General features: G+C 43.7%; 1 protein-coding gene across 1 annotated transcript in view; it reads left to right on the top strand.

Annotated features, from left to right (window-relative positions):
* Positions 1-13,963, top strand: part of LOC141176089 (uncharacterized) — a 34,632-nt gene extending 20,669 nt beyond the window's left edge. Inside the window, exons 2-7 of the mRNA XM_073660079.1 lie at positions 2,598-2,747; positions 2,877-3,056; positions 3,140-3,263; positions 3,347-3,444; positions 3,642-3,732; positions 7,455-13,963. Coding sequence (XP_073516180.1) covers positions 2,670-2,747; positions 2,877-3,056; positions 3,140-3,263; positions 3,347-3,444; positions 3,642-3,732; positions 7,455-8,467 — 1,584 coding nt within the window. The 5' untranslated portion in view covers positions 2,598-2,669 and the 3' untranslated portion in view covers positions 8,468-13,963. The remainder of the gene's footprint in view (positions 1-2,597; positions 2,748-2,876; positions 3,057-3,139; positions 3,264-3,346; positions 3,445-3,641; positions 3,733-7,454) is intronic.
* The last annotated feature ends 12,503 nt before the right edge of the window (positions 13,964-26,466 follow it).

The following is a 26,466-nucleotide window of genomic DNA, read 5'->3' on the forward strand; positions in this document are numbered from 1 at the left end:
GTGACAGTTTTCCTGCTATATACCTGCATGTCATAAGAATTTAAATTAAAAAAGGACCATGTTAAATTCAAATCTGTTTTTTTTTAATTTTTACCGGTGTTTGGTATGCGTTGGAAAAGGGGTAGTCTTATACGGTGAATATATCCTAAACTCTATATTTTAACAGGAAAGTAGGGGGGTCGTCTTATACACCAGGTCGTCTTATACGCCGGAATATACGGTATATATCACTACCTAAATAATCAAATAATGAACCTACAGTTTAATGGTAAGGCATCTGTGTCACATAGTTTTGGTTTGAAAGGATAATAATAATAGTAATAATAATAAATAATAAAAAGTTCAGTGTCCCTACAGGTTTTTCTTGGCTTATGAGATTAACCATGATAATACTCAGGGGGTCTAAAAGTAATTGTGATTCTTATTCTGATGTGTGAGAAAAGTCAGATATCAAAGCCAAGCATCAGTGAAGTTTTTGTGCTACCAGCACCATTTAAAAAGCAATAGTTTATTTTTTTCTGCACCAGGAATTTGAACTCACAATGTCCACTTTGTGACACAAGAGAGTTACCATTCTGCCATAAGCTCAAATGATGCTGCTGGATGGTTTTCCTTGGTTTACGAGATTTACTATGCAAATCCTCATGGTGTCTGGAAGTCCTTCTGATTTTGATTCTGATGTGTGAAGAAAGTCAGGTATCAAACTCATTCATCATTTGAATTTGGTTTGGACAATGTCTGTGTTTAAGTCCTGATTGCACTGGAAATAACATAACCAAGTAGAATACCCAGTTTTCTTTAATGAGTGTATAGCTCAATGGTAAGCGTGCTGACTGTGAAACAAATGCTTTTGGGTTCAAGTCCCAGTAGCGTGACATAGTTGCCTTACCATTAAACTGTAGGTTCATTATTTGATTATTTAGGTAGTGATTAGTGTTGAGCGAGTATGTTCTATTAACCTTTTCGCCGAGTATGCTCAGGCCGAGCTCAGAGTATTTATAGCTGCTCGGTGATAGGGTTAAATCCCCCCCCCCCCGTGTGCATGATTTGCGACTGTTTGACAGTTTTATTACATGTGAGGAATGACTATTTCTTACACATTCCTCCCATGTAATAAAGCTGTCAAACAGTTGCGAATCATGCACACGGGAGCGATTCAACCATATCACCGAGCAGCTGTAAATACTCGGAGCTCGGCCCGAGCGTACTTGGAACAGAACATACTCGCTCAACCCTAGTAGTGATATATAATAATAATTACATAGCAAAAGTAAATTGGGAGTTTGCAGCCAGTTCTTGGGTGGATGGAAAGAAAAATTTAAAATAAAGAAATGTTATCATTAAACCCCTTTAAGAAATTATGCAAATGTACAGTCACTTGGAAATAACTATGTAGTAAATTAGTGCCTCCCAATTTACTTTGGCTATGTAATTTACCATGCAAATAGACAGTGTGTCTGAAACTCTTATTACGTCAGGATGACAATCAGAATGTCAGATATTAAAAGTAAAACACCCTTGTAGTTTTGGTGCTAAATGGGCATAATTAAAAAATATATATTCCTATTGGGATTTGAACCTGGACACTGTAGTTTCAGAGGCTGATGCCTTGCCATTGAGCTATCCAGTCAAGTTATAGCAACTGGTAGCTTTTCTTGTCTTATGAGATCAACCATGAAAATACTCAGGGTGACTAAAAGTCATTCTGATTCTGATGTTTGAAGAAAGTCACACATCAGACTCACACATCAAAATCAAACATCATTTGAATTTGGTTTGGAGGAGGTATTTCTGAAAGTCCCAATCAGGTTCAGACAGGTTTACTCTGAAAATCATATAACCAAATAGAACTGCTAGGTTTCATCAACTGCGTTTATAGCTCAGTGGTTAGTGCACTGGCTTCTGGACACAGAATTTTGGGTTGAAGACCCATCAGCGAACAGTGACTTTTTTTTATTATTATTACAGCTCTAAAGTCACTTATCAAAGTCACTTGTCAGGATCACTTGTCAGACCGGGTATTTAGCCTCAAACTGACATCATTCTGATGTTTGATTTTGATATCTGATCATGTCTTAAAATGGACACTATAGCCCTGAGAGGCCATGACCTCACTTGTTTCATGAGGAGAGAACCATTACTTTCATATGCACAATATACTGTAAACTTTGCCTTTAAGAGAGACTGTACCCCGTTACCTCCTTTAGTAAATCCTTTAGTAAAGTTGTTATATTTACAAGTTCACCTGCGTGTCTGGCTGCTTGTGATTGCACAAACATCACGGGCACTCCAAACTTGCACCCAGACACCACAGCTACAGGAGTGCCCCCTGGGGGTCCTATACCATCCACAAGTGCCACCTCTCGTTTTTGACAATTGTTGTGGACATGAGGGAAGTGTTGAGGGGTCCAGTGACCCACTTCAGCTACTGTGACATCATTATCTGTTGCCAGTGAGACTACATACCCCAGGTGGCCGTTCTGCAACATCTGGCGCCTCCCCAGTGGCCCACCACATTTCCCCTTATTATCTCCAGTAATTGTATTATTACACAAGATATTTATGATGTTATATTGGCTCATCATCTTCTCATTCAGATCCCTACAATATCGGATCCTCTCAGTGAAGATCTTCTATATAACAGAATTTTCCTTATTGACCCATCAAAGATGGATATGGACAGAGACAAGATGGTGGAGAGGATATTACACCTCACCCTAGAGATCCTCTTCCGGCTTACTGGAGAGGTGAGAGATTCTGATGACGTCACATTACATCATTCTTATCTATGGAAATAACAGATGGACAGAACTGGAGAGGTGAGGACTCTGGAAATGTCTGGAGTGAGTTTTATTATTGTGTCTCTCCATAACCAGGATTACACAGTAGTGAAGAAGACCTCTAGTGAGCGCTGTCAAGACCCTGTGTCTGAGGGATGGAGAAGACCTCTGAGCCCAATCACAGGGCCTCCACCTCACCCCCTGATACATAAGGACATCAATGACCAGAAGATCCTAGAAGTCGCCTACAAGATGATTGAGCTGCTGACTGGAGAGGTGACACTGCTGGGAATGCTGGGACATTATACAGTAATGTTATGAAAGGATCAGGGGAATGACTGTATCATTTTATGTGTCAGGTTCCTATAAGGTGTCAGGATGTCACAATCTATTTCTCCATGGAGGAGTGGGAGTATTTAGAAGGACACAAAGATCTGTACAGGGACGTCATGATGGAGGTTCCCCAGCCCCTCACATCACCAGGTAATAGACAGGACTAAGTACACACGGCCTATAATTATCTGTATGTAAAGAATGAATTCAGTCCCTGTATGTGTTTCCTCCAGATCTATCCAGTAAGAGGACAACACCAGAGAGATGTCCCCATCCTCTTCTTCCACAGGACTGTAAACAAGAAGATCCCAATGTTCCTCAGGATCATCAGGTAGATGGAGAGAAGGTGCCATGAGATCTCCCTTTTGATGTGTAGACGGCTGTGAAGGTCTTGTGTTCAGTCTTGTTTTATCCACCAGTATTATATGTTTTTTATTTGTGTAATGAGAACGGTGGAGATGGCAGGATTAGAGCTGATCATAGATGTGACTTCTCATCTGTCTGTGACTTTTACAATATTTGTTTCAGGGTGAAGATCTGACCCATATTAATACTACAGAGACATATGTGAGGGGTGATGAGCGGTGTAAAGAGGAGATTCCTACAGATAACCGCCTAGGTGAGTAGTAACCACCAAATGCGGAGTAGTCACAGATTCTCCTCTGTCACTGGCTGTGGCTAGTTTATCGCTGGTGTAGTCCGGCCATATCATAATCGTGTGATCACCATTTTGCCTCTAGACCACAACACTCACCTCCACCCAAAACTGTTCAAATGATTTTGGGCATTGAAAACCCTTTTCTATAGAACTTACAACCTCGAGAATCCACTTACCCCCTGGGATTAGGAGACGCTGACCGTTACCTGCCCAGATCTGTAAACTACAAAGCCAAATGACAGCGTACGTAGAATGTGCTGACAAGTTAGAAAATCACTTGAAGAAAAATATTGTGATGGTCTGTAAGAGAAAGCGGAGGGTAATGATGCTGTTGGCTTCCTAGATCCCTGATATCTTATTGGATGAATCTACCTTCTCTCCCTTCTGTGCTGCTGAATGTCCTCATATGGTTCCTACAAGACCAGGTCCAGTCTTTCTGGCCAAACTTCACTTTTATGATCGACAACATTAAATGTGCAGTGAGGGACAAGTGTGAATTTCTGTACAATAACAACAGAGTTTCCCTTTATCCTGACTTTTCAATTTCTTTTAAAACCAACTAACTTCAAAGAGGATTGTGATAAACTACATAAAATACATTACACCTGTGCCATGATATATCTCTAAGCTAAATGTAAGACACCTCAGCTCTGCACTATTATAAAAAGTTCTCTTTGAACGTCTAATATTTCTTCTTGAATTCATCTGACAGAAAATATTGGCCCTTACGATAGTTTAGATTGCCAAGAGCCACCGAGCCCCATACTCTAATTACCCCAGAGAGGTTTCACCACTAGTTACTCATCTTTTACTGATGGAGACTGTTGAGTTTGATCATTTCAGTAGATGTGTTATTTTCTATACAGTTTTTGACTACAGTAGTTAGTGCCCAAAATACTCTGATTTAACCTCTTCCTGCTGCCAGTTTTCTGTTCCTAATCAGCCCCCATTTTTCAAATCTGACGTGTGTCACTTTATATGGTGATAACTTTGGAATTCTTCACAAAGGATAATAGGAAACAAATGGACCTTACAAATTATTTTCCAACTTCTCTTGAATCTGACAATACCCTATATACGGTTGTACACTACTGTCTGGGCACATGGCAGGTTAAGAAGGGAAGGAGCGACATTTAGCTATTTGAATGCTGATCTTGCTGGAATAGTTTACAGACACAATATATTGGGGGCACTGTTCATGGCCATCACAAACAGGCTTGGCGCTATCTACTCCATTTTCCAGATCCCTGGGTTTGCCTTGCTCCTCATCCTTTAACCCCTCTACATGGATCTGGACTTACACAGAGACCCCTAAGCTTGGGCCATGGTATTACCTGCTGTTCTGTGGACTGATATGGCAAGAGGAATAGTCAGGTAGCCGGGCCAGGAGGGCAGAGTTAATACAAAATCAGAAGACACAAGAGTAGCCAGTAAACGGGTTGTTGCACAACAGGAAAGAAATAGCTGGGAGCTGAGCACAGAGGACTGAACCAGAGGAGAACAAGGCTGTATCTGGCAGCTTCCGGCAATATGCTTCCAGCTTTAGTAGGGTGCGGTGCTTTCCAACTGGCTGAAGTAGGGAGCAGATTACTCCAGCTGGACAGTACACACATCCATACTGCAAGACTGGATGGTACTTCTGGTCCCAGGCACCCTAATTGTAGTGGCTGGACAGAGAATGTGCCACCCTTAGCTTCTGGTTCCGACGTCCCTTCCATCACCAGAGCCGCCTGCAGGATGAATAAGGCGGCTCCTGGTGACAGAAGCAGACGTCTCAGGAGCAGGTCCCTCCCAGAGCAGATGGGACCCACCATTTGAAGAAGCCCTAGTAAAACAAAAAAGCAGAAATTCAGAGCAGTAGAAATCCCCATAAAGTGACTCCATTTTGGAAATTATAACCCTCAGTGAAATAATCTATAGACGTAGCGATTATTTTGATTCCAGAGGCACTTTCTGGAAATTAGCACGCAGTGGATGTTGGAGAGTAAAAATTGTACATTTGCCATTTTATTCCCCTACACATAGTGCCCAGATTGTGCTCCAGGAGACACACACCGTAAATTAAGTGGGCTCTTCTCACTATAGTAATGCCAAATACATAGATGCTGAATGTGGTTTGGGCGAACTGCAAGGCTCAGAAGTGAGGGGGAGATCTGACTTTGGGAGAGCGGATATTGCTGGATTGGTTTATGGAAGCCATATTGTTTTTCAAGAACCTTTGAGCCGCTAATGATGTGGAAACCTTTGTTTTTCCATTGAGAGATGATGGACCTGAGTGGGGGCTTTTTTTGTGAGATGAGTAGAAGTTTTTATTGGTGTTATTTTCACCTACATAACATTTTTAGTGGCTTTTAAGGGTATGTGCCCACAGTGCAGTTCTGAAGCAGAAATTTCTTGAGCTTTTTTTCCTCTCCCTGGCAGAAAAAACGCATGCGGACTTTACATGCATTTCGAAGCGTTTTTACATGCGTTTTTGCATGTGTTTTTTTTCAAGCCGTTTTCCAAGCGATTTTGAGCATCACAATGCTTTTGGAAAAGGGCTTGACAATATAAGTTGGTCACACAATATAAATCCATGCGACTGGCATGGATTTATATTGTGTGACCAACTTATGAGGAGTAGGTAAAAGAAAGTTATGCTTTCAAATGTTGCATCTACCAATGTCCATAGATTCCCATGCTGTGTATAGTAAAAAAAAAATAATTTAAAAGTTAAAAGGAAAAAAAACCCTGATACTCACCTCTCCGGCGGCCCCGTTGTCCTCCCGGCGGCGATCCTCTCTCCTCGGCGGCCCGCGGTGTACTGCCAGGACCTGCGGTGACATCATTTATCAGCTGATGGTCACGCGACCACCAGCTGATAGGTGATGTCAGCGGTCAGCTGATGGTCGTGTGACCATCAGCTGATAAATGATGTCACCGCAGGTCCTGGCAGTACACCGCGGGCTGCCGAGGAGAGAGCATCGCCGCTGGGAGGACACTGGGGGCCGACTGTGAGGTGAGTATGAAGGTATTTTTTTATTTTTTTACTTTTTAATTATTTTTTTACTCACGCTGTGGAAAAGCAGGCTGCTGCTTCTACCATCCACTCTGCTCATGCTGTTATCAGCCAGAGCAGCAGTCGGATGAGAGGAGTAGCAGTCTCCTCTCCCAGGCCCGGGTACCATGCGCACATTGAACCGCAGCAAATCCGTATGTATAGATGTTATACATACTTGTTTTCTGCGGTTCAATGCAAGTCAGTGGGCGCAATTTTGGTGTGAAATCGCTCCTAAATTGGCTGTGTTGCGGATGCTTCGGCAATGATAATCTGAAGCGGAAATCTTCACAGCATGTGCACAGCACATGCGGGTTATCATTGGGAAACATGCCAGATCTCTTGACAAGCGATTTTAATGCGTTTCAGCGGCAGGATAGCAGCCGCGGAAACGCATTAACACAGCATCGTGGGCACACAGCCTAATTCCATACTTGGGTGGCAGAATGAATAAACAGTTGTACACCACACTCTACTGGTTCATGCTATAAGGTTTTCTATAACACTGTGAGCTATTGTTCTGTTGAATAATTCAATATTTTTACATAACTTGCCATTTTTAATGAAAGTTTAAGTAGAAATATTCAACAATATAAATTTTAAGGATATGTTATTCATAAATAATAAATGTTTTTATTCTTGGTAGATGACTGTACCAGGAGATCAGAGGGACAGCTGACATCTTCAATTTTTAAATCTGTTGATCTTGAGATCCCACAGGATACCATTGAAGTGAATGCCATTACTCCAGATATACCATCATCCCTTCACAGCAAAGATCTGTCACCTGATCCTTTGAAACAGGTCCTGTCTTCTGATTCATTACCGACTACTGAGGAAAATCATAGTCACAAAATAAGCATCAAAAAACGAGCTGCTCCTAAAGCAAAGAAGCCATTTTCACGTTCAGAATATACAAATAGTTTTCCTCTTAAAAAGTCTTTTCTTAAACATCGAAAGGTACGCACAGCTGAGAATAGATTTTCTTGTTCCAATTGTGAGAGATGTTTTGACTGGAAATCACATCTTCTTAGACACCAGAGAAGTCACACAGGGGAGAAGCCTTTTTCCTGCTCAGAATGTGAGAAATGTTTTACAGAGAAATCAAGTCTTATCAAACATCAGAGAACTCACACAGGGGAGAAGCCTTTTCCCTGTTCAGAATGTGGGAAATGTTTTAACCAGAGATCTGATGTTGTTATACACCAGAGAACTCACACAGGGGAGAAGCCTTTTTCTTGTTCAGAATGTGGAAGATGTTTTACAAAGATATCAAGTCTTATAAAACATCACAGAACTCATACAGGGGAGAAGCCTTTTCCCTGTTCAGAATGTGGGAAATGTTTTACAGAGAAATCAAGTCTTATCAAACATCAGAGAAGTCACACAGGGGAGAAGCGTTTTTCCTGTTCAGAATGTGGGAAATGTTTTAACCAGAGATCTGATGTTGTTATACATCAGAGAACTCACACAGGGGAAAAGCCTTTTCCCTGTTCAGAATGTGGAAAATGTTTTAAACGTCAAGCAAATCTTGATAGACATCAGAGTACTCACACAGGGGAGAAGCCATTATCATGCTCAGAATGTGGAAAATGTTTTATGCGGAAATCAAATCTTACCACACATCAGAAAACTCACACCAAGGAGAAACTTGTTTAGGATGTGGGATATTTTTTAAATATAAAATCGCATCTTGTTAGACACCAGAGGAGTCACACAAAGAAGCCTTTTTCATGTTCAGAATGTGGGAAGTGTTTTAACCAGATTGTGAGCCCTCGCAGGCAGGGTCCTCTCTCCTCCTGTACCAGTCGCTGACTCGTTTTCTAAAGATTATTGTAAGTGTTTTTGACCTGGAATCAGCAGATACAATTGTTTCAAAGAAAACTGTAAATAATGGACTCAACCTCCATGGCCTGCACGCACGCTCACCACGCAAGATTCCATTACTGAACAAAAAGCATGTTCAAGTGCGTTTAAAGTTTACTCAACAACATTTAGAAAATAATGTGAAATACTGGGAAAATATAGTCTTGTAAGATGAGACCAAAATTTAACTCTTTGGATGCCATAATACACGCCATGTTTGGAAACCAAAGGCACTGCATTTAAACCCAAAAACACCATACCAACAGTGAAGTTTGAAGGTGGGAATAAAGCACTGGAAAACTTCATATAATTGAAGGAATGATGAATGGACAAATGTACTGAGTCATTCTTGATAAAAATCTGCTGCCATCTACCAGGCCCAGCCAATCACCTGACCTGAATCCAATAGAAAATGTATTGAAGGAACTAAAGCTCAGAGTTCATAGAAGGATACCACAGGACCTTCAAAATTTGAAGAGTGTTTGTATGGGAGAATGGGCCAAAATCACATCTGAGCAATGCATGCGACTGGTTTCGCCATACAGGAGGCGTCATGAAGCGGTCATCACCAACAAAGGCTTTTGTACGAAGCATTAAATACATTTCAATAAGCGAGTTCAATACTTTTTCCCTGTGTCATTTCTCATTATTACACATAATTTATTGCCATCTATGATTTGACTTCTTTGCTTGTGTGGATTGGATGGGTTGTAACTGACATCTGGTGAGAATTTTATGTCAGTAGCACTTTTAGATAGGTCCAGAAAATATTTGGACAGTGACACAAGTTTTGCCATTTTGGCTGTTTACCAAAACATATTCAAGAAACAATCAATCTGGTCATCAATCTGGTCTTAAAGTTCCGACTCTCAGCTTTACTTTGAGGGTATTCACATCCTAAGTGGAGTAAGGGTTTAGCAATTACAGCTCTTTAATATGGAGCTGCCTCATTTTATAGGGACCAAAAGTAATTGGACAATTGTCTGAAATGCTCTTTCATTGGCTGGGTTTCATGGGTTTTTCCCTCGTTAATCCATCATCACTTAAGCAAATAAAAGGTGTGTAGCTGATTTCATTTGTGGCATTTGTATTTGGAAGCTGTTGCTGTGAACCCCTAACACGGAAAGGAGCTCTTAATGGAAGTGAAAGAGACCTAGTATTGACTGAAAAAAAAGAATAAATCCATCAAATAGATAGCAGAAATGTTAGGCATCCCCAAATCAACAGTTTGGTACATTCTGCAATAAAAGAAAAAAAAAGAGCACTGGTTAGTGGGAACTCAAAGAGGCGTGGAGGTCCATTGAAGAAAACAGTGGTGGATTATTGCAGAATGCTTGATGAAGAAATGCCACTTCACAAAATCAACCTAAGTGAAGAACGTTCTTCAAGAAGTATATATTTCATTGTGTATGTCCATCATAAAAGAGAAAACTTCATGAGAGCAAAAACAAAGTGTTCACCACAAGGTACAAACCATTAATCATCCTAAAAAATAGAAAGGCCAGATTAGACTTTGCCAAAAAAAACATCTAAAGAAGGCAGTCCAGTTCTGGAAAAGCATCTGTTATGATCTGCAACAAGAATTAAGGAAAGATAGGGGAAAGCTGTCCCTACAGTAAGACTAAGCTGAATCCCTACGATGTAGCGGGCTGCCTGTTCCTTGTGAACAGACCCGCCTTAGTCCTCGGCTAGTCTGAATGAAGACCTATAAAAATAAGGGAGGGGTCCCTAAAAGAACTAAGGAATGGGACACCTAAACAGAAATTGTTGTAGAACACAAAAGACAAACTGACAAAAAGTACTAGAGGTCCCAGAGGACCAAGCAAACTGACAGAGATAGGCACCAAAGCCCCAGGCTAGCAAAACAGTCAAACAACACTGAAGTCCAGCAAAGCCAGAAGGGCGGAGCTGGAATATAAAGGCAGATGGTCACGTGACCGCAAAACACAAGATGGAAAAAAACTAACAGGAGGGTTCTAACAGTACCCCCTCTTTTATGAGGATCATCCGGATCCTCCAGGCCTATCCGGAAACCTCCTGTGGAAAGCTTTAACAAGCCTAGGAGCAGAGACATCATCCGTCCTTACCCAGGAGTTGTCTTCGGGACCGAAACCCTTCCAGGAGACAAGATATTGTAATCTCCCTCTATGCAATCTAGAATTCAAGATACGCGAAATTTCATATTCGCCGCCTTCCACCACAGGAGGAACTGTGGCAGTGACGTCCCTATCAGATACTTCAGCCTTTTTCAACAAGGAAACATGAAACACAGGATTAATCTTCCAGGAAGTAGGGACATCCAACCTAACAGCAGACGGGTTAACAACCTGAAGCACTTTAAATGGACCCACAAACTTAGGACTCAATTTTTTAGAGGGAATCCTCAACCGCAGGTTCTTCGAGGACAACCAAACCATGTCACCCACAGTAAACAAAACCTCTTTACGTTTCCTGTCAAAATACTTCTTGGATTTTTTGTTAGCCTCTTGAAGGTTACAACGTACATTAGTCCAAACTCTCTCCAAATCACCGGAAAAATTCTCCTCCGGCACCGCCGACCCCAATTTGGAGAACGAACCAAAAGACGGATGTCTCCCAGTACAACAAAAAAAGAACACCCAGCAGAGGAGGATGTATGATTGTTAAGAACAAATTCTGCGAGAGGCAGAAACTCAGACCACACCTCTTGATTGTCCGCCACAAAACAACGCAAAAACTGCTCAACATCCTGGTTCTTTCTTTCAGTCTGTCCATTAGACTCAGGATGATAACCAGACGAAAATGAAAAATGGACTCCCAACCTGTCACAAAAAGTACGCCAAAAGCGAGCCACAAACTGAGGTCCTCTATCAGAAACAATATCCGGGGGGAAGAAGAATCCAACTGCCACAGGCGACTTAGAAGGTCTAATGTGACCAGCAGCCAGGCTAGTCTGTATGTACTCCTCCAAGGCCTTTCTTTCAGGGATAGTCAGATTAAACAAGCGACTTTTGGGAACAGTAGCACCCAGAACAAACTCAATGGCTCAATCATAATCCCTATGAGGAGGTAACACTTGCGACTCCTCCTCTGAAAAAACCCTCCAAAAATCTTGAATAGGTACAGGTAATTCCACTTTTTCCACAGCTGCAATGCGACCATTACATCATTTATCATAGCACTTCGGACTCCAAGACTTAATCACATTAGTAGACCAGTCCAATAAAGGATTGTGCAGTTTTAACCAAGGCAATCCTAGAACAATCGGAGAGGGTAAATTATCCAAAACAACCAAGTCCAAAACTTCTTAGTGAACTCCATCGATAGTGAGAGAAAATGCAGCAGTCTTGTGAGTAATACATTTCAAAGGAGTGTTATCAATTGTAACCACAGAAATAGGTGATGACAAAGGTTTGGATTTCAATTTAAGGTTTTCCAAAAACCCTTTATCAACCACATTAAGTGTTGAACCACAATCCACAAAAACCTGAAATTCAATCAAATCTCCCTGCAGAGTAGTACTCCCAGAAAGAAATACTCCTGCAGAGCGTAAACAAGCTATACGGACGTAACTGACCTTTTTTTTTTCTTTACTTAAACGACGCTCACAATACTTAATCAAATGATCACCTTTACCACAATAAAGACACAATCCCTCGGCGAATCTCCTGTCTTTTTCCTGAGAGCGGAGTGACATCCCCCCAACCTCCATTGGTTCCCCACCGTCAGAGCAGATTTTCTGGGGACTAGGACCTGACATTACAGGAGTCTTTACCTCATTGAGCCTGCACCCCAGTCTCCTATCCACACGAACAGCTAACTGCATAGCTTCCTGCAGAGTCTCAGGTGCAGGGAATGCAATTAGCAAATCCTTAACCCTTTCACTCAGACCAGCAAGAAATAAACATCTCAGCGCCGAATCATTCCGTTTAACTTCTGAAGCCCATCTCCTGAAGTGTGTGCAATAGTTTTCAACATCATCAGACCCCTGATTCAAACGTCTAAGTTCTGATTCAGCAGATGAGATTCGATCAGGATCGTCATATAATAGCCCCATGGCAGAAAAAAATTCTTCAACAGAACTTAAACACGGATCATTAGGCTGAAGAGAAAAGGCCCAACCCTGTGGTTCTTTGCACAAAAGTGACATAATAAAACCAATGCGCTGTGATTCATTCCCAGAGGATATTGGTCTCAAACGAAAATATAATAATCATTTTTAAAGGAAAAAAAATCTTGCTGTTTACCACAAAAAACATCAGGCAGTCCTACCTTGGGTTTGACAAAATGCACTCCAGGACAGCTACTCACATGTTGCTGAAGCTCAGCCACCTCCAGAGACAATCCCTGCAGGTGTTGAGCAAACTCCTGGACGGAAACCATACTGATCCCCGAATTTCTTTCCTTTTAGTTTTTTTGGGCTGGACTTACTGTTATGATCTGCAACAAGAACTAAGGAAAGATAGGGGAAAGCTGTCCCTACACTAAGACTAAGCTGAATCCCTGCGATGTAGCAGGCTGCCTGTTCCTTGTGAACAGACCCGCCTTAGTCCTCGGCTAGTCTGAACGAAGACCTATAGAAATAAGGGAGGGGTCCCTAAAAGAACTAAGGACTGGGACAAAAATGGGACACCTCCTAAACAGAAATTGTTGTGGAACACAAAAGACAAACTGACAAAAAGTACTAGAGCAAACTGACAGAGATAGACACCGAAGCACCAGGCTAGCAAAACAGTCAAACAACACTGAAGTCCAGCAAAGCCAGAAGGGCGGAGCTGGAATATATAGGCAGATGGTCACGTGACCGCAAAACACAAGATAGAAAAAACTAACAGGAGGGTTCTAACAGCATCCTTTGGACAGATGAATCAAAGATTCATCTTCACCAAAATAATGGGAATAAGAAAGAATGGAGAAGGCTTGGAATGGGTCATGATCCAAAGCACAGCCCATCCTCTGTAACACATGAAGGAGGAGGTGTGATGGTGCGGGCTTGCATGGCTTCCAGTGGGGCTCGGTCACTAGTATTTATTGATGATGTGACTGAAGACCAAAGCAGCCGGATGAATTCTGAAGTGTACAGGTCGATATTTTATGCTCAGATTCAACCAAATGCAGTAAGGTTGATTGGACGGCGCTTCGCAGTACAGAGAGACAATGACCCAAAATATAGGACAAAAGCAATCCAGGAATTTTTAAGGGCAAAGAAGTGGAATATTCTGCAATGGCCGAGTCCATCACCAGATCTCAACCACATCGAGCTGCATTTCAAAGGCTAAAAGGGGTATTCCCATGTCCAAGATTCCAATATGTAGTAGATGTAACAATAATAATATTAGCAAATTTCTCCAATTAGAAATGTTATATCTTTTTTCTGATTTGCTATGTCTCTTTCCTCATGTGCAGGCATTGTAGGACCTTAGGTATCCATGGTTACGACCACTAGCAAACTAACTGTCACTATATCAGTAGTCGTAGCCATGGATACCTAAGGTCCTGCAATACTTGCACATGAGGTAAGAGACATAGTGAATCAGAAAAACTATACTACATTTGTAATTGGAGGTATTTGCTAAGATTATTATTATTACACCTACTACATATTGGGGTAGGATCTTGGACATGGGAAAACTCCTTTAAGACAAATCATAAGGCAGAAAGACCCACAAATAAGCATAAACTGACGTCACTGCAGTAAAGGCCTGGAAAAGCCTCTCAAAGGAGGAAACCCAACGTTTGGTGACATCCATGGTTTCCAGACTTCAGGCCGTCATTGCTGCAAAGGATTCTCTGCAAAGGATTGAACATGAACATTTTATTTATTGTAAAGTTAATTATTATTTTTAAGCCCCTGAAATGAGGAGGCTTTGTAGAGAAATGGTTGTAATTCCTAAACAATTCACAGGATATTTTTGTTCAACCCCTTTAATTAAGCCTGAAAGTCTCCACTTCAATTGTATCTCAGTTGTTTTATTTTAAATCCAAATTCAGAAAGGTAGAATATACTAAAATATAAGTTTTATAATAGATAGGATAAAATAGCCACTGGCCAGTGAACATGCAGTACATATAGACACACAAATAACCCCATGTATGACTAGAATAGGTGACACCAATCAGTTCTCATGTGCAATGAGGCACCTATCAAGGTGATGTATACAAAGCTGTATATAAATATATACACTGCTCCAAAAAATAAAGGGAACACTCAAATAACACATCCTAGATCTGAATGAATGAAATATTCTCATTGAATACTTTGTTCTGTACAAAGTTGAATGTGCTGACAACAAAATCACACAAAAATCATCAATGGAAATCAAATTTATTAACCAATGGAGGCACTGCGCATGACCAAAATATCTTCCTGCTGTCTGGTGACCCGGATGTTGTAATGACGACATCGGGTCATCATGGCAACATCCGGGAAGCCGCGGCAGACATCGCTGAACGCCGGCAGGAGACGTGAGTATCTGCGATCACCTCCCCTTGCCCCCGCAATGCTGCGATCGACTTCGATCGTAGAATTGCGGGGTTAATGTGCCAGGAGCGGAGGGGGACCGCTCCCTGCACATAGCACCGGATGTCAGCTGTGACAATCAGCTGACACCCGGCGGCAATCGCGCCCACACAACCTGTGTGCGGACGCGATCGCCAAGACGTACTAATACATATCAGGCTCTTAAAGCCCAGGGCGCAGATACGTATTAGTACGTCTTGGCCTTTAAAGGGGTATTCCCATCTCCAAGATCCTATCCCAATTTGTAGTAGGTGTAATAATAATAATATTAGCAAATGCTTCCAATTAGAAATGTACTATCGTTTTTCTGATTCGGTATGTCTCTTTTCTTATGTGTAGGTGACACGCCCCCTGGGCCTGTGCTGTGCAGGGGATACCCGGAGCCGGATCGCTGGGAGTTGTAGTCTTCCGTGGCGGTGACCCGGTCCGTGCCCAGGGCGGTCAAACCAGTGGCAGTCTTAGTGCAATAACAAATGTCCGACTACGCCACCCGTGGATTGCGGTCAGTGGGGACCGCCGCTGCGCTGCAGACCGCTGAGGCTGATGTTGTATGCGCAGCCAAGTATGGGATAACTCCCCACGGGAGAAGTATTGCCTCAGGGCAGATAGTGTGGATGATGGGAGTAATGGTGTGAGCGTCCCAGTACTAATGGTGCTGGTGTGGCGATGAAACACAGAGACGTGTGGTGCAGTTCAGGGTCTTTACTGATGGTATAAAGCAGACCCTCCCGGGAGTACTGGCTAGCGGTAGAGGTCTGGTCAGTCTGAGAGCTAGCAGGATCTTCCCCTGGCCAGGTGGAGTTGTAGGCCTCCCCGTCTATCTGCACTCTTTCCTGGCTACCTTGCTGTGTGCGGGTAGAAGTAGCCCACGTCCCTGAGTATACCGTGTGGTGCTCACCCGTATGGCCGGTGACTTGGGGCCTTCTGTTAGCCTCCGCTCCTGGATGGCGGTGCTGGTCCCTTGCTTGTGACCGTGCCTCCGGGCTTCTATGGCCAGAATACATGGAATCCCCTGCTGGTTGGATTCTGCTGCTGGACCTGGATGTCCCCACAGCCTCGGACTCCGTGTCCGGGTTTAGTGTCTTCAGCCAAGGCGAGCTATCTAGCTTCCAGCCTCTGGCACTCGCTCCTGCTCCTACAGAGCTCCTGTTGTAACTCTCCCTTTCTAGGCTCTGACTGCTCTGCTTGTTCTGCAGGCTCTGTCTCACCTAATCCCGCCCCAGACCCAGTTTATAAGGGCAGATTCCTTCCCCCCCAGGTCTGGGCGGGCAGTGTTGCATGCTTAGGGCTCCTGACCAGAGAAACCTCCTACTTGCTCTCAGACATAATATTTCTATTACTGTGGCAATCAGACCCCCTGGGGTGCCACATAGGCATTTCAGGACCTTAGGTATCCATGGTTACGACCACTAGCAGCTAGCTATTTAACTGTCACTTTATCAGTGGACGTAACCATGGATACTTAAGGTTCTGCAATGCTTGCACATGAGGAAAGAGACATAGCGAATCAAAAAAACTATGCTTCATTTCTAATTGGAGGTATTTGCTAATATTATTATTATTACACCTATTACATATTGGGATTGGATCTTGGAGATGGGAATACCCCTTTAAAATTGGTACTTTATGAATACTACTCCTGATTCTGCCAGCAGTTTGACTACATTGCCTTATGTGGATGATTCTTCCTCTCAATGGAATAGAACGTTTTTCTTTACTGAATTGTTAAGTCTCACTACTCTGAGAGATCGGATTCACATGAGATGCAGGATTCTCTAAATGACTTATTTGTCACTCAGAACCATTTTTTCTATGCGGTCCAATCTAGACCGCGTGACCTGGACGTATTTCAAGAACTGGTAGAAAAAGAACATCTGTTGGACTGTAATAGTACTTACAGCTCTGGCAAAAATTAAGAGATCACTGCAAAATTTTCAGTTTCTTTGATATTTTATAGGTATATTATAGAGTAAAATGTACATTGTTGTTTGTACTGACAACTTGTCTCCGAAATTCAAAGCTAAAAATTTTGTATTTATTTGCAGCAAATGATAAAGTGTCAAAATACTAAAAAATAAACAGTGCTTTCAGACCTCAAATTACTCATGTTTTAACTCAGGAAGAGTTCAGAAATCAATATTTGGTGGACTAACCATGATTTTAATCACAGCTTTCATTCGTCTTGCCATGCTTTCCACCAGTCTTTCCATGCTTTCCAATAGAAAACTGTTCAGTGGTCTCTTAATTTTTGCCAGAGCTGTATATTAAGGACAATTTATCTGTTCATGAACGAATTGCATTAACAGAACTAACAATAAAGATCTATTAATTAGACCGGCAGACAAAAGAGGGGGTATAGTCCTCTTGACTGCTGTGAACAATGTTGTCAGAGTATTACGCCACTTTTACAGGCTCACAATAAAACATACAAAAACGAAACCAAAATGGATTTTCCTGTGAAAAAATATTAAGGAACATCCTTTCCAGGGTAATGACTTGCATAAAAGGCAAAATAAATAACTAAAAACAAAAATGATCCTCCACACCTTGGGCTATGTTCACATGTAGCGTTTTTAATGCGTTTTTGCACTTTTGCATTGCTTTCAACAGTGAAAAATACATTCACCGGTAAATGTCATTTTAACATTTTACTACCTTATCTGGCTATGTAGTGCCTGCTGAGGGAGCACAACAAACACCCACATCATGTCGAACTACATTCCTGTCCCAATTTCTAAGGGGCCGCGGAACACCACTATGGAAGCCAGATCAGTGTGAAAAGGTTGCTGGTTGGATGGCAGATAATGCTTCCAGTTAGTTTGCCACCACCACCACCCTGTCTTCCACACGGTCCAGTCTAGGTAGCCGTGAGTCTGGACCACATTACTATTATTACTTTAGCGCCATTTATTACATGGTGCTTTACTTGTGAAAGAGGGGTATACATCGCAAAAACAATTACAATAATCTTGAACAAAAATGTGACAGCGACTGGTACAGGAAAGGAGATGACCCTGCCATTGAGGGCTCACAGTCTTCAAGGGATGGGTACTGATACAGTAGATGAGGGTAGAGCTGGTCGTGCAGCGGTATGGTGGAGCGAGGAATACTGCAGTTTGTACACTTGCTGGAAGAGGTGGGTCTTCAGGTGCCTTTTGAAGGTTTCAACACTAGGTGAGAGTTCCAGAGTAATGGGGAGGCATGAGAGAAATCTTGTATGCGATTGTGGGAAGAGAGGATAAGAGGGGAGTAGAGAAGGAGATCTTGTGAGGATCGGAGGTTCCATGCAGGTAAATACCGAGAGACTAGGTCACAGATATATGGAGGAGACAGGTTGTGGATGGCTTTGCATGCTAAGGTTATGGTTTTGAACTGGAGTCTCTGGGCAATGGGGAGCCAGTGAAGGGAGAGAAGAGGCCAGGGAATAGTGGGGGGACAGGTGGATTAGTCAGGCAACAGAGTTTAGGATAGATTAGAGGGGTGAAAGATTGGAGGCCACAGAGCAGGAGGTTGCATTAGTCGAGGCGGGAGATGATGAGGGCGTGCACTAGTGTTTTTGCAGATTCTTGTTTGAGGAATGTACAGATCCAGGAGATTTTTTTTACTTCGAGTCGGCATATTCCTCACCCTGATCCTCCTTTCTCCCATCATGCCTAGTGCCCTGAGACAACTGATCCCATACTTGGACACTCTGAAGAGCTGTTTTGTTCATCTTTCCATTTATGGATTCTGGTCTCTCACTTGGTCCGCTCAGAAGTGGAAAGAGCTTGGATATGCAGTTTGAAGGAGAGATTAGAGTCCAAGGTTACCCCAAGAGTTGTTGACTTTTCCATTTATAGATTTGGGTCTCTCGCCCGGACCACTTCAAGCAGGGCAACAGAAGATAGCATATAACGATGCCCAAATATTTGAGCAGCCACGGTCACCCGAAGGTGACGGTGGGAACGTGCAATTACTGTCGCAAGAGGTGGATGATGATGAGACACAATGGACAGAAAGGAGGAGAACCAGGGTGCAGAAGTAGAAGATGAGCTGGTGGAAGATGAAATCAATGGGCAGAATGCCAGGATCCAGAAACAGTGTCTGCGGGTGACACCACTGCCTCTTCCCCTGTTGTACATGCATGCCAAGCCTCCATCCATGATGCAGGCGAAAATGCCTCCCACCTTGCACCTGTCGTTGCACGCTTGCAACCATCACCATCTGCAACCATGTCCACGTCCTTGTTCCAGCGCAGCATTTAGATGTCCCTACCCCAGTCCTTTGAACAAAAGTGCAAATATGCAGTCAACCCCCAGAGGCCACAATAATAAACGGCCACATTTCTCGACTGCTTCCACTAGAAATTTTGCCTTTTAGGCTCATGGAGGCGGAAGCTTTCCGCAAACCTCATGGCTGCGACTGGCCCTTGGTACTCAGTCCCCAGCCGCCACTATTTCTCCTGGTTTCGCCCCCGCCTTATACAAGCATGGGTCCCAGAACATTACCCGTGCCCTCACAAGCGCAGTTAGTGGGAAGGACCGCCTAACCACAGACACGTGGACAAGTAAATGTGGCCAGGGACAGTACATCTCACTGACTCATCACTGGGTTAATATTTTGGAAGCCGGGACTCAGTCAGATCCTGGGATGGGACACGTCTTCCCGACGCATAGGATTGCAGGCCCTGGGTCAATCAAGCTTCAACACAATGTTCATAAGGTAGACAGCAGAAGTAGTCGGTCTTCTAGTCAACGAGCAAATTATTCATGATGATAGAGGCCACCATCTCCTTAGCTTTCTGGTACTTTTCTGTGGGAATGAGCTGGCTCCAACCAGCCTGGAATATTTCCAATGAATTATGGCACGACACCATGGTATTAGCAGTGCCCCCAGTACCAGAAGGAAAGCCATCCACAATTTCCTTTTCAGGAATTTGATTTAGTATACTGAGTGGCTGGCCAAATACATTCGTTTCTCACAAAGGAGCTGTAGATACTGAGTGGTGGCAGTAGGTGCATATTTATCCAGCATGTTAGATATCAGAGGGAGAATAGAGAAGGCAGCACAGTGGCTCAGTGGTTAGCACTGCAGCCTTGCAGCGCTAGGGTCCCGGGTTCAAATCCCACCATGACAACATCTGCAAGGATTTTGTATGTTCTCACCATGTTTGCTTGGGTTTCGCCCTCAGTAAAAAAGCACCCATAGAGTGTCTGGGAACCATCCAATAGAGAGACTCCTCCGGTGGGCCCTGGCTTCTTCAGGAGAGTTCATAGTGCAAACCTTGCAACTGCTATGGGGCTCATGAGCAGGGGGAGAAACGTGGGCCCTCAGAATCAAATCCTCTGGTGGGCCCAATGTTCTTCAGTCTGACACTGCTTCTTGGTGAGAGAGCCATATTCTTTAGCTTGGTGAAAGGACTGGCATAGAGGGAATCTAGTCCGACTGTCATTTCTCCACCTCCAGGTTCCGGACATTGTGACACAAGACCATGCCGGGCTGTAGGTTCAGAAGTGAGAGCCACGGATCTGCCTGCTGTGTTACAGATTTCAACAACCCTGCAGCGGTGTGCGGTTAGTCACCTAAGCATAAGCATATTATCTTCAACACAGCCTGTTGCCGATTGGCCGAGGCAGTGCTGCAGTGCTTCCAGCTTGTGACTGATGTGGTCATTTCGGATATGGAGGCCGAACAGGAGGAATAGGAGGTGCTAGAGCTGAACAATGTGATTATATTGAGATTATATTGGCGAGTCTGGTTGAATACTAAAGATCCTGCTGTGTTTATATATATATTTTTTGTTTTTTTCTTGCGTCTCTTCAAATCCGTATTGGAGTGCGTCCTAATTTTTGCCAGCCCTTCTAATTGCTGCATATACGGAATAACAGTATAGGAGACCCACTCTTTAATAATGGAAAGGACGATTGAAATAGATTCTATATTCTAGAATATTATCTGTCTTATCTGAAATTCGTTTACGAGTGAGGTATCGCAGTATGGATAGCGTATTACACCGATCCAGCCAGGTATTATTGCCTTATACTGCGTGCTGCTGGTGCGGCCCCAAAAAATTTAAAATCTATTCTATTCTCTATTGATAACGCTGTTAGATGCATTTACAATAGGGACAGGTGCTAGGTGGTATCATCAGCTCCAGATGAGTGTTCATTCTGGTTGCATAAATGTCTTCCACAGTCCATAACTTTTTTTTATTATTTCTTTGGCCTTATATACAAGTCATTACCCTGGAAAGAATGTTTCTTAACATTTTTTCCATTTTTGCTTGTTTTTTGTATGTTTTTTTTATTGTCAGTCTGTAAAAGTGGCGTGATACTCTGACAACATTGTTCATTGTACATTGCTATTTGTCATCCACCAACTGTGAATAGGTTTGAACCCACAACTGCAATACTATAAATGGAGTGTAATATTTGACACATTCACGAAAATTGCTGGATTATTAGGGCAGTAATATAGAATCATGTCTGATGACCACAGTTTCAGGCAGTTGCTTAATAGGATGGAATTTGTCAGCAACCAAGTGTCAATAGTTTGGAACAACATAGACCTGGCAGATTTTAAAAGCAGTGTAATATATGACAAGTTCCCAAAAGTTTCTGTATTATTACGGCAGTTATATGGGATCATGTCTGATGGTCACGGTTTCACGCAGTCGCCTAATAGTATGGTATTTGTCAGCGACCAACTGTGAATAGGTTTGAACACACAACTGCCATGTAACATCCCTGGCGGCGTGCTGGCATGGCTTACCATCTCCCACCATGCAAGACCACCAACCTACCTACCAGTCCAGGCTGTGCACTATGATCCTCTACTCGCTGTGTGCATGTCTCTTGTCTGCTGGCTTAGGGCGGAGGCGCTGGAACTTCCTGATTCTTAAAGTTACAATGTGCGCAGTCCTAATGCATCCCCAGCCTATTGCTGTGAGTCACTGGATACTTAAACCTCCTCCACCCAGTAGGAGGTGCCTGAGCAACACTTTCTTACAGTGTGTTCTGTGCAACTGTGAGTCGCCAGGTCCTGTCCTGAATCTTGCCTGTTTCTGCCACCCTGGGAGCTGAGTACCCAGGCCCGTTACCTGTATCTGTGACTTCTAGTCTATTCCGCCATCCTGGGGGCTGAATGCCCAGGTTCGTTCCTGTATCTCGTTCCTGTGTCAGTTCCTGTCTGAACTGTGTCCTAGCCCTTTACCTGTTTGTCTCTATGTCCGATCCTTCCCTTTTCCTGCAGTGTCTGAACCAGTACCTAACTCCCACTCATTGTCTCTGTACTTCTGTTTGAGTTTTGTGTCCACTTGCTACTTCATAGCAAGTACCTTGTGTGTATCTGGTTCTGCTTTTCCCATTTCCCTGCCTCTGTATCTACCTCGTGTGTTCTAGCTATCTTCCTGTGTTTCCCTGTCCCTGTCTGTTCCATTTGAACAGAGCCCTGTCCTGTCTGTTTGCTCCTGCGGCACTGCTCTGCTTCCCGTCCACACCTGCGGCTCTGCCCAGCTGCCACTCTGCACCTGTGGCTCTGCTCTGCCCTGCTCAGCTTCCCCTCCACACCTGCGGCTCTGCCCTGCCCTGCTCCGCTTCCCCTCCGCTCCTGTGGCTCTGCTCTGCCCTGCTCTGCTTCCCCTTTTCACCTGCGGCTCTGCTCTCCACTGCTCCACTTCCTCTCCACACCTGCGGCTCTGCTCTGCCCTGCTCTGCTCCACTTCACCTCCGCACCTGCGCGCTCTGCTCTGCCCTGCTCCGCTTCCCTTCCGCACCTGCAGCTCTGCTCGGCCCTCCTCCGCTTCCCCTCCACACCTGCAGCTCTGCTCTGCCCTGGTCCGCTTCTCCTCCGCACCTTCTGCTCTGCTCTGCCCAGCTCTGCTTCCCCTTTGCACCTACGGTTCTGCTCTGCCCGGCTCCGCTTCCCCTCCGCACCTGCGGTTCTGCTCTGCTCCACTTCCCCTCTGCACCTTCGGTTCTGCTCTGCTCTGCTTCTCCGCATCTGCGGCTCTGCTCTGCCCTGCTCCGCTCCCCTCCGCACCTGCGGCTCTGTTCCTGTATCCCAGTCTGCACTGGTCCCTATCCACCCTGTTTACCTGCCTGCCAGTACCCGCCTGTCAGTATACCAGCCGTGCCTGCCAGTACCCACCTGTCTGCATACCAGCCGTGCCTGCCACTACCCGCCTGTCAGCATACCAGCCGTGCCTGCCAGTACCCGTCTGTCTGCATACCAGCCAAACCTGCCCGTTCCTGCATTCCCCGGTGCGGGTCAACAGCTGTGTGACCGGGGTCTGACCTGGAGTAGCACCTAGGCCACCTCCCACTTCCCTCCTTTGACCAGAGAGTCGATTAAGCCGCCGTGCGTCCAGGGTCGGATCTGGCGAGGCCCTTAGTCATGCCCCTCCTGGCACTCCTCGGTTCGTGGCCCAGTGGGACCACTAACCACCTTCACACCAAATAGTCCGGGCGTGAGCGTAACATGACATACTTTAAATGTAGTGTGATATCTGACACGTTCCCAAAATTTCTGTATTATTACGGCAGTCATATTGGATCACGTCTGATGGCCACGGTTTCACGCAGTCGCCTAATAGTATGGTATTTGTCAGCAACCAAGTGTCATTAGTTTGGAACAACATACACCTGGCAGACTTTAAATCTAGTGTGATAGCTGACAAGTTCCGAAAACTTTCTGTATTATTACGGCAGTTATATGGGATCATGTCTGATCATGGAAAAAAGTTTCTCTGCTTCCACAATACAGTAATGATAATAAAATAAAATAAAAATCTGGCTGTATTCTGCTAACAAGCAAATGGAGCACTAAAATGTTGGACAGCTTTGCTTTTTAAAGAAATAATCAGGATTAAGTGCAAAAAAAAAATTATTCATGATATCTAGTCCAATGGCTATCTATAACAGGCAGAAGCAGACAGAACGTGCAATGGACACTATTGTGCTGTATAGTGTTCACAATCTCTGTCTGCCTAACTCCTGCTATCACCACTGAATATATGCAGCTGGATTAGTCCTTAGAAGGACTGTTAGTTCAGATGGATATACAGTGCTGGCCAAAAGTATTGGCACCCCTGCAATTCTGTCAGATAATACTCAGTTTCTTCCTGAAAATGATTGCTATCACAAATTCTTTGGTATTATTCTCTTCATTTAATTTGTCTTCAATGAAAAAAACACAAAAAGAATTGTCCTAAAGCCAAATTGGATATAATTCCACACCAAACCTAAAAAAGGGGGTGGACAAAAGTATTGGCACCCTTTGAAAAATCATGTGATGCTTCTCTAATTCGTGTAATTAACAGCATCTGTAACTTACCTGTGGCATCTAAAAGGTGTTGGCAATAACTAAATCACACCTGCAGCCAGTTAACATGGATTAAAGTTGACTCAACCTCTGTCCTGTGTCCTTGTGTGCACCACATTGAGCATGGAGAAAAGAAAGAAGACCAAAGAACTGTCTGAGGACTTGAGAAACCAAATTGTGAGGAAGCATGAGCAATCTCAAGGCTACAAGTCCATCTCCAAAGACCTGAATGTTCCTGTGTCTTCCGTGCGCAGTGTCATCAAGAAGTTTAAAGCCCATGGCACTGTGGCTAACCTCCCTAGATGTGGACGGAAAAGAAAAATTGACGAGAGATTTCAACGCAAGATTGTGCGGATGGCGGATAAAGAACCTCGACTAACATCCAAACAAGTTCAAGCTGCCCTGCAGTCCGAGGGTACAACAGTGTCAACCCGTACTATCCGTCGGCGTCTGAATGAAAAGGGACTGTATGGTAGGATACCCAGGAAGACCCCACTTCTTACCCCGAGACATAAAAAAGCCAGGCTGGAGTTTGCCAAAACTTACCTGAGAAAGCCTAAAACGTTTTGGAAGAATGTTCTCTGGTCAGATGAGACAAAAGTAGAGCTTTTTGGGAAAAAGCATCAACATAGAGTGTACAGGAAAAAAAAAAAGAGGCATTCAAAGAAAAGAACACGGTCCCTACACTCAAACATGGCGGAGTTTCCCTGATGTTTTGGGGTTGCTTTGCTGCCTCTGGCACTGGACTGCTTGACCGTGTGCATGGCATTATGAAGTCTGAAGACTACCAACAATTTTTGCAGCATAATGTAGGGCCTAGTGTGAGAAAGCTGGGTCTCCCTCAGAGGTCATGGGTCTTCCAGCAGGACAATGACCCAAAACACACTTCCAAAAGCACTATAAAATGGTTTGAGAGAAAGCACTGGAGACTTCTAAGGTGGCCAGCAATGAGTCTAGACCTGAATCCCATAGAACACCTGTGGAGAGATCTCAAAATGGCAGTTTGGAGAAGGCACCCTTCAAATATCAGGGACCTGGAGCAGTTTGCCAAAGAAGAATGGTCTACAATTCCAGCAGAGCATTGTAAGAAACTCATTGATGGTTACCGGAAGCGGTTGTTCGCAGTTATTTTGGCTAAAGGTTGTGCAGCCAAGTATTAGGCTGAGGGTGCCAATACTTTTGTCCGGCCCTTTTTTGGAGTTTTGTGTGAAATGATCAATGATTTGATTTTTGCTTCATTCTCTTTCGTGTTTTTTCCTTGCAAGCAAATTAAATGAAGATAATAATACCAAAGAATTTGTGATTGCAATCATTTTCAGGAAGAAACTGAGTATTCTCTGGCAGAATTGCAGGGGTGCCAATACTTTTGGCCAGCACTGTATATATTGATGTGGAATACCTATACCTTACTATTACACCGCCAATTCTTTCCCTAGCTAAGCAGCATCTCTCCCTACTCTGCTTGTTTCCGGGTAAGACTGTGACGAGCATAGGACCACCAGGTCTTATATAGACCCGATGACGCTATGTGACCTGCCAATCACTGTAATGCCACATCCAACCTGGCTACGCCATTACAGTGCGTGGCAAGCAATCCCTGCATGTTCATTGGCTCTCTAAAGAGCGCCAAACATGCGGGGAAGAGACCCGAGCTCCTGCCGAGCATGTTGAGCAGTGCTGGAAATACTCGCCGAGCATGTTGAGCAGTGAGATGCTCGGGCGAGTACTGAGCAGTGACGAGCACACTAGTCATTACATAGATGACATGATCATGATTTGGGAAGGGACAGAGGAGGAGGCGAAACATTTTGCATCTGATATGAATAATAATGAATTCAATTTACGCTTTACTTCAAAATTGTCCTGTAATAAAACTGAATATCTGGATGTGGTGTTATCTGGGGATGTAGATACAGGTAAAATATAAGTCTTTCCATCTAGAAAAAGCAAAAATAGTAACTCCATTCTTTCAGCAGATTCTTGCCATCCTTTA

The sequence above is a fragment of the Phyllobates terribilis genome, unplaced genomic scaffold (genome assembly GCF_046119375.1).
Source record: "Phyllobates terribilis strain yellow unplaced genomic scaffold, ASM4611937v1 Scaffold_17__1_contigs__length_24005725, whole genome shotgun sequence".
Taxonomy (NCBI): Eukaryota; Metazoa; Chordata; class Amphibia; order Anura; family Dendrobatidae; genus Phyllobates; species Phyllobates terribilis.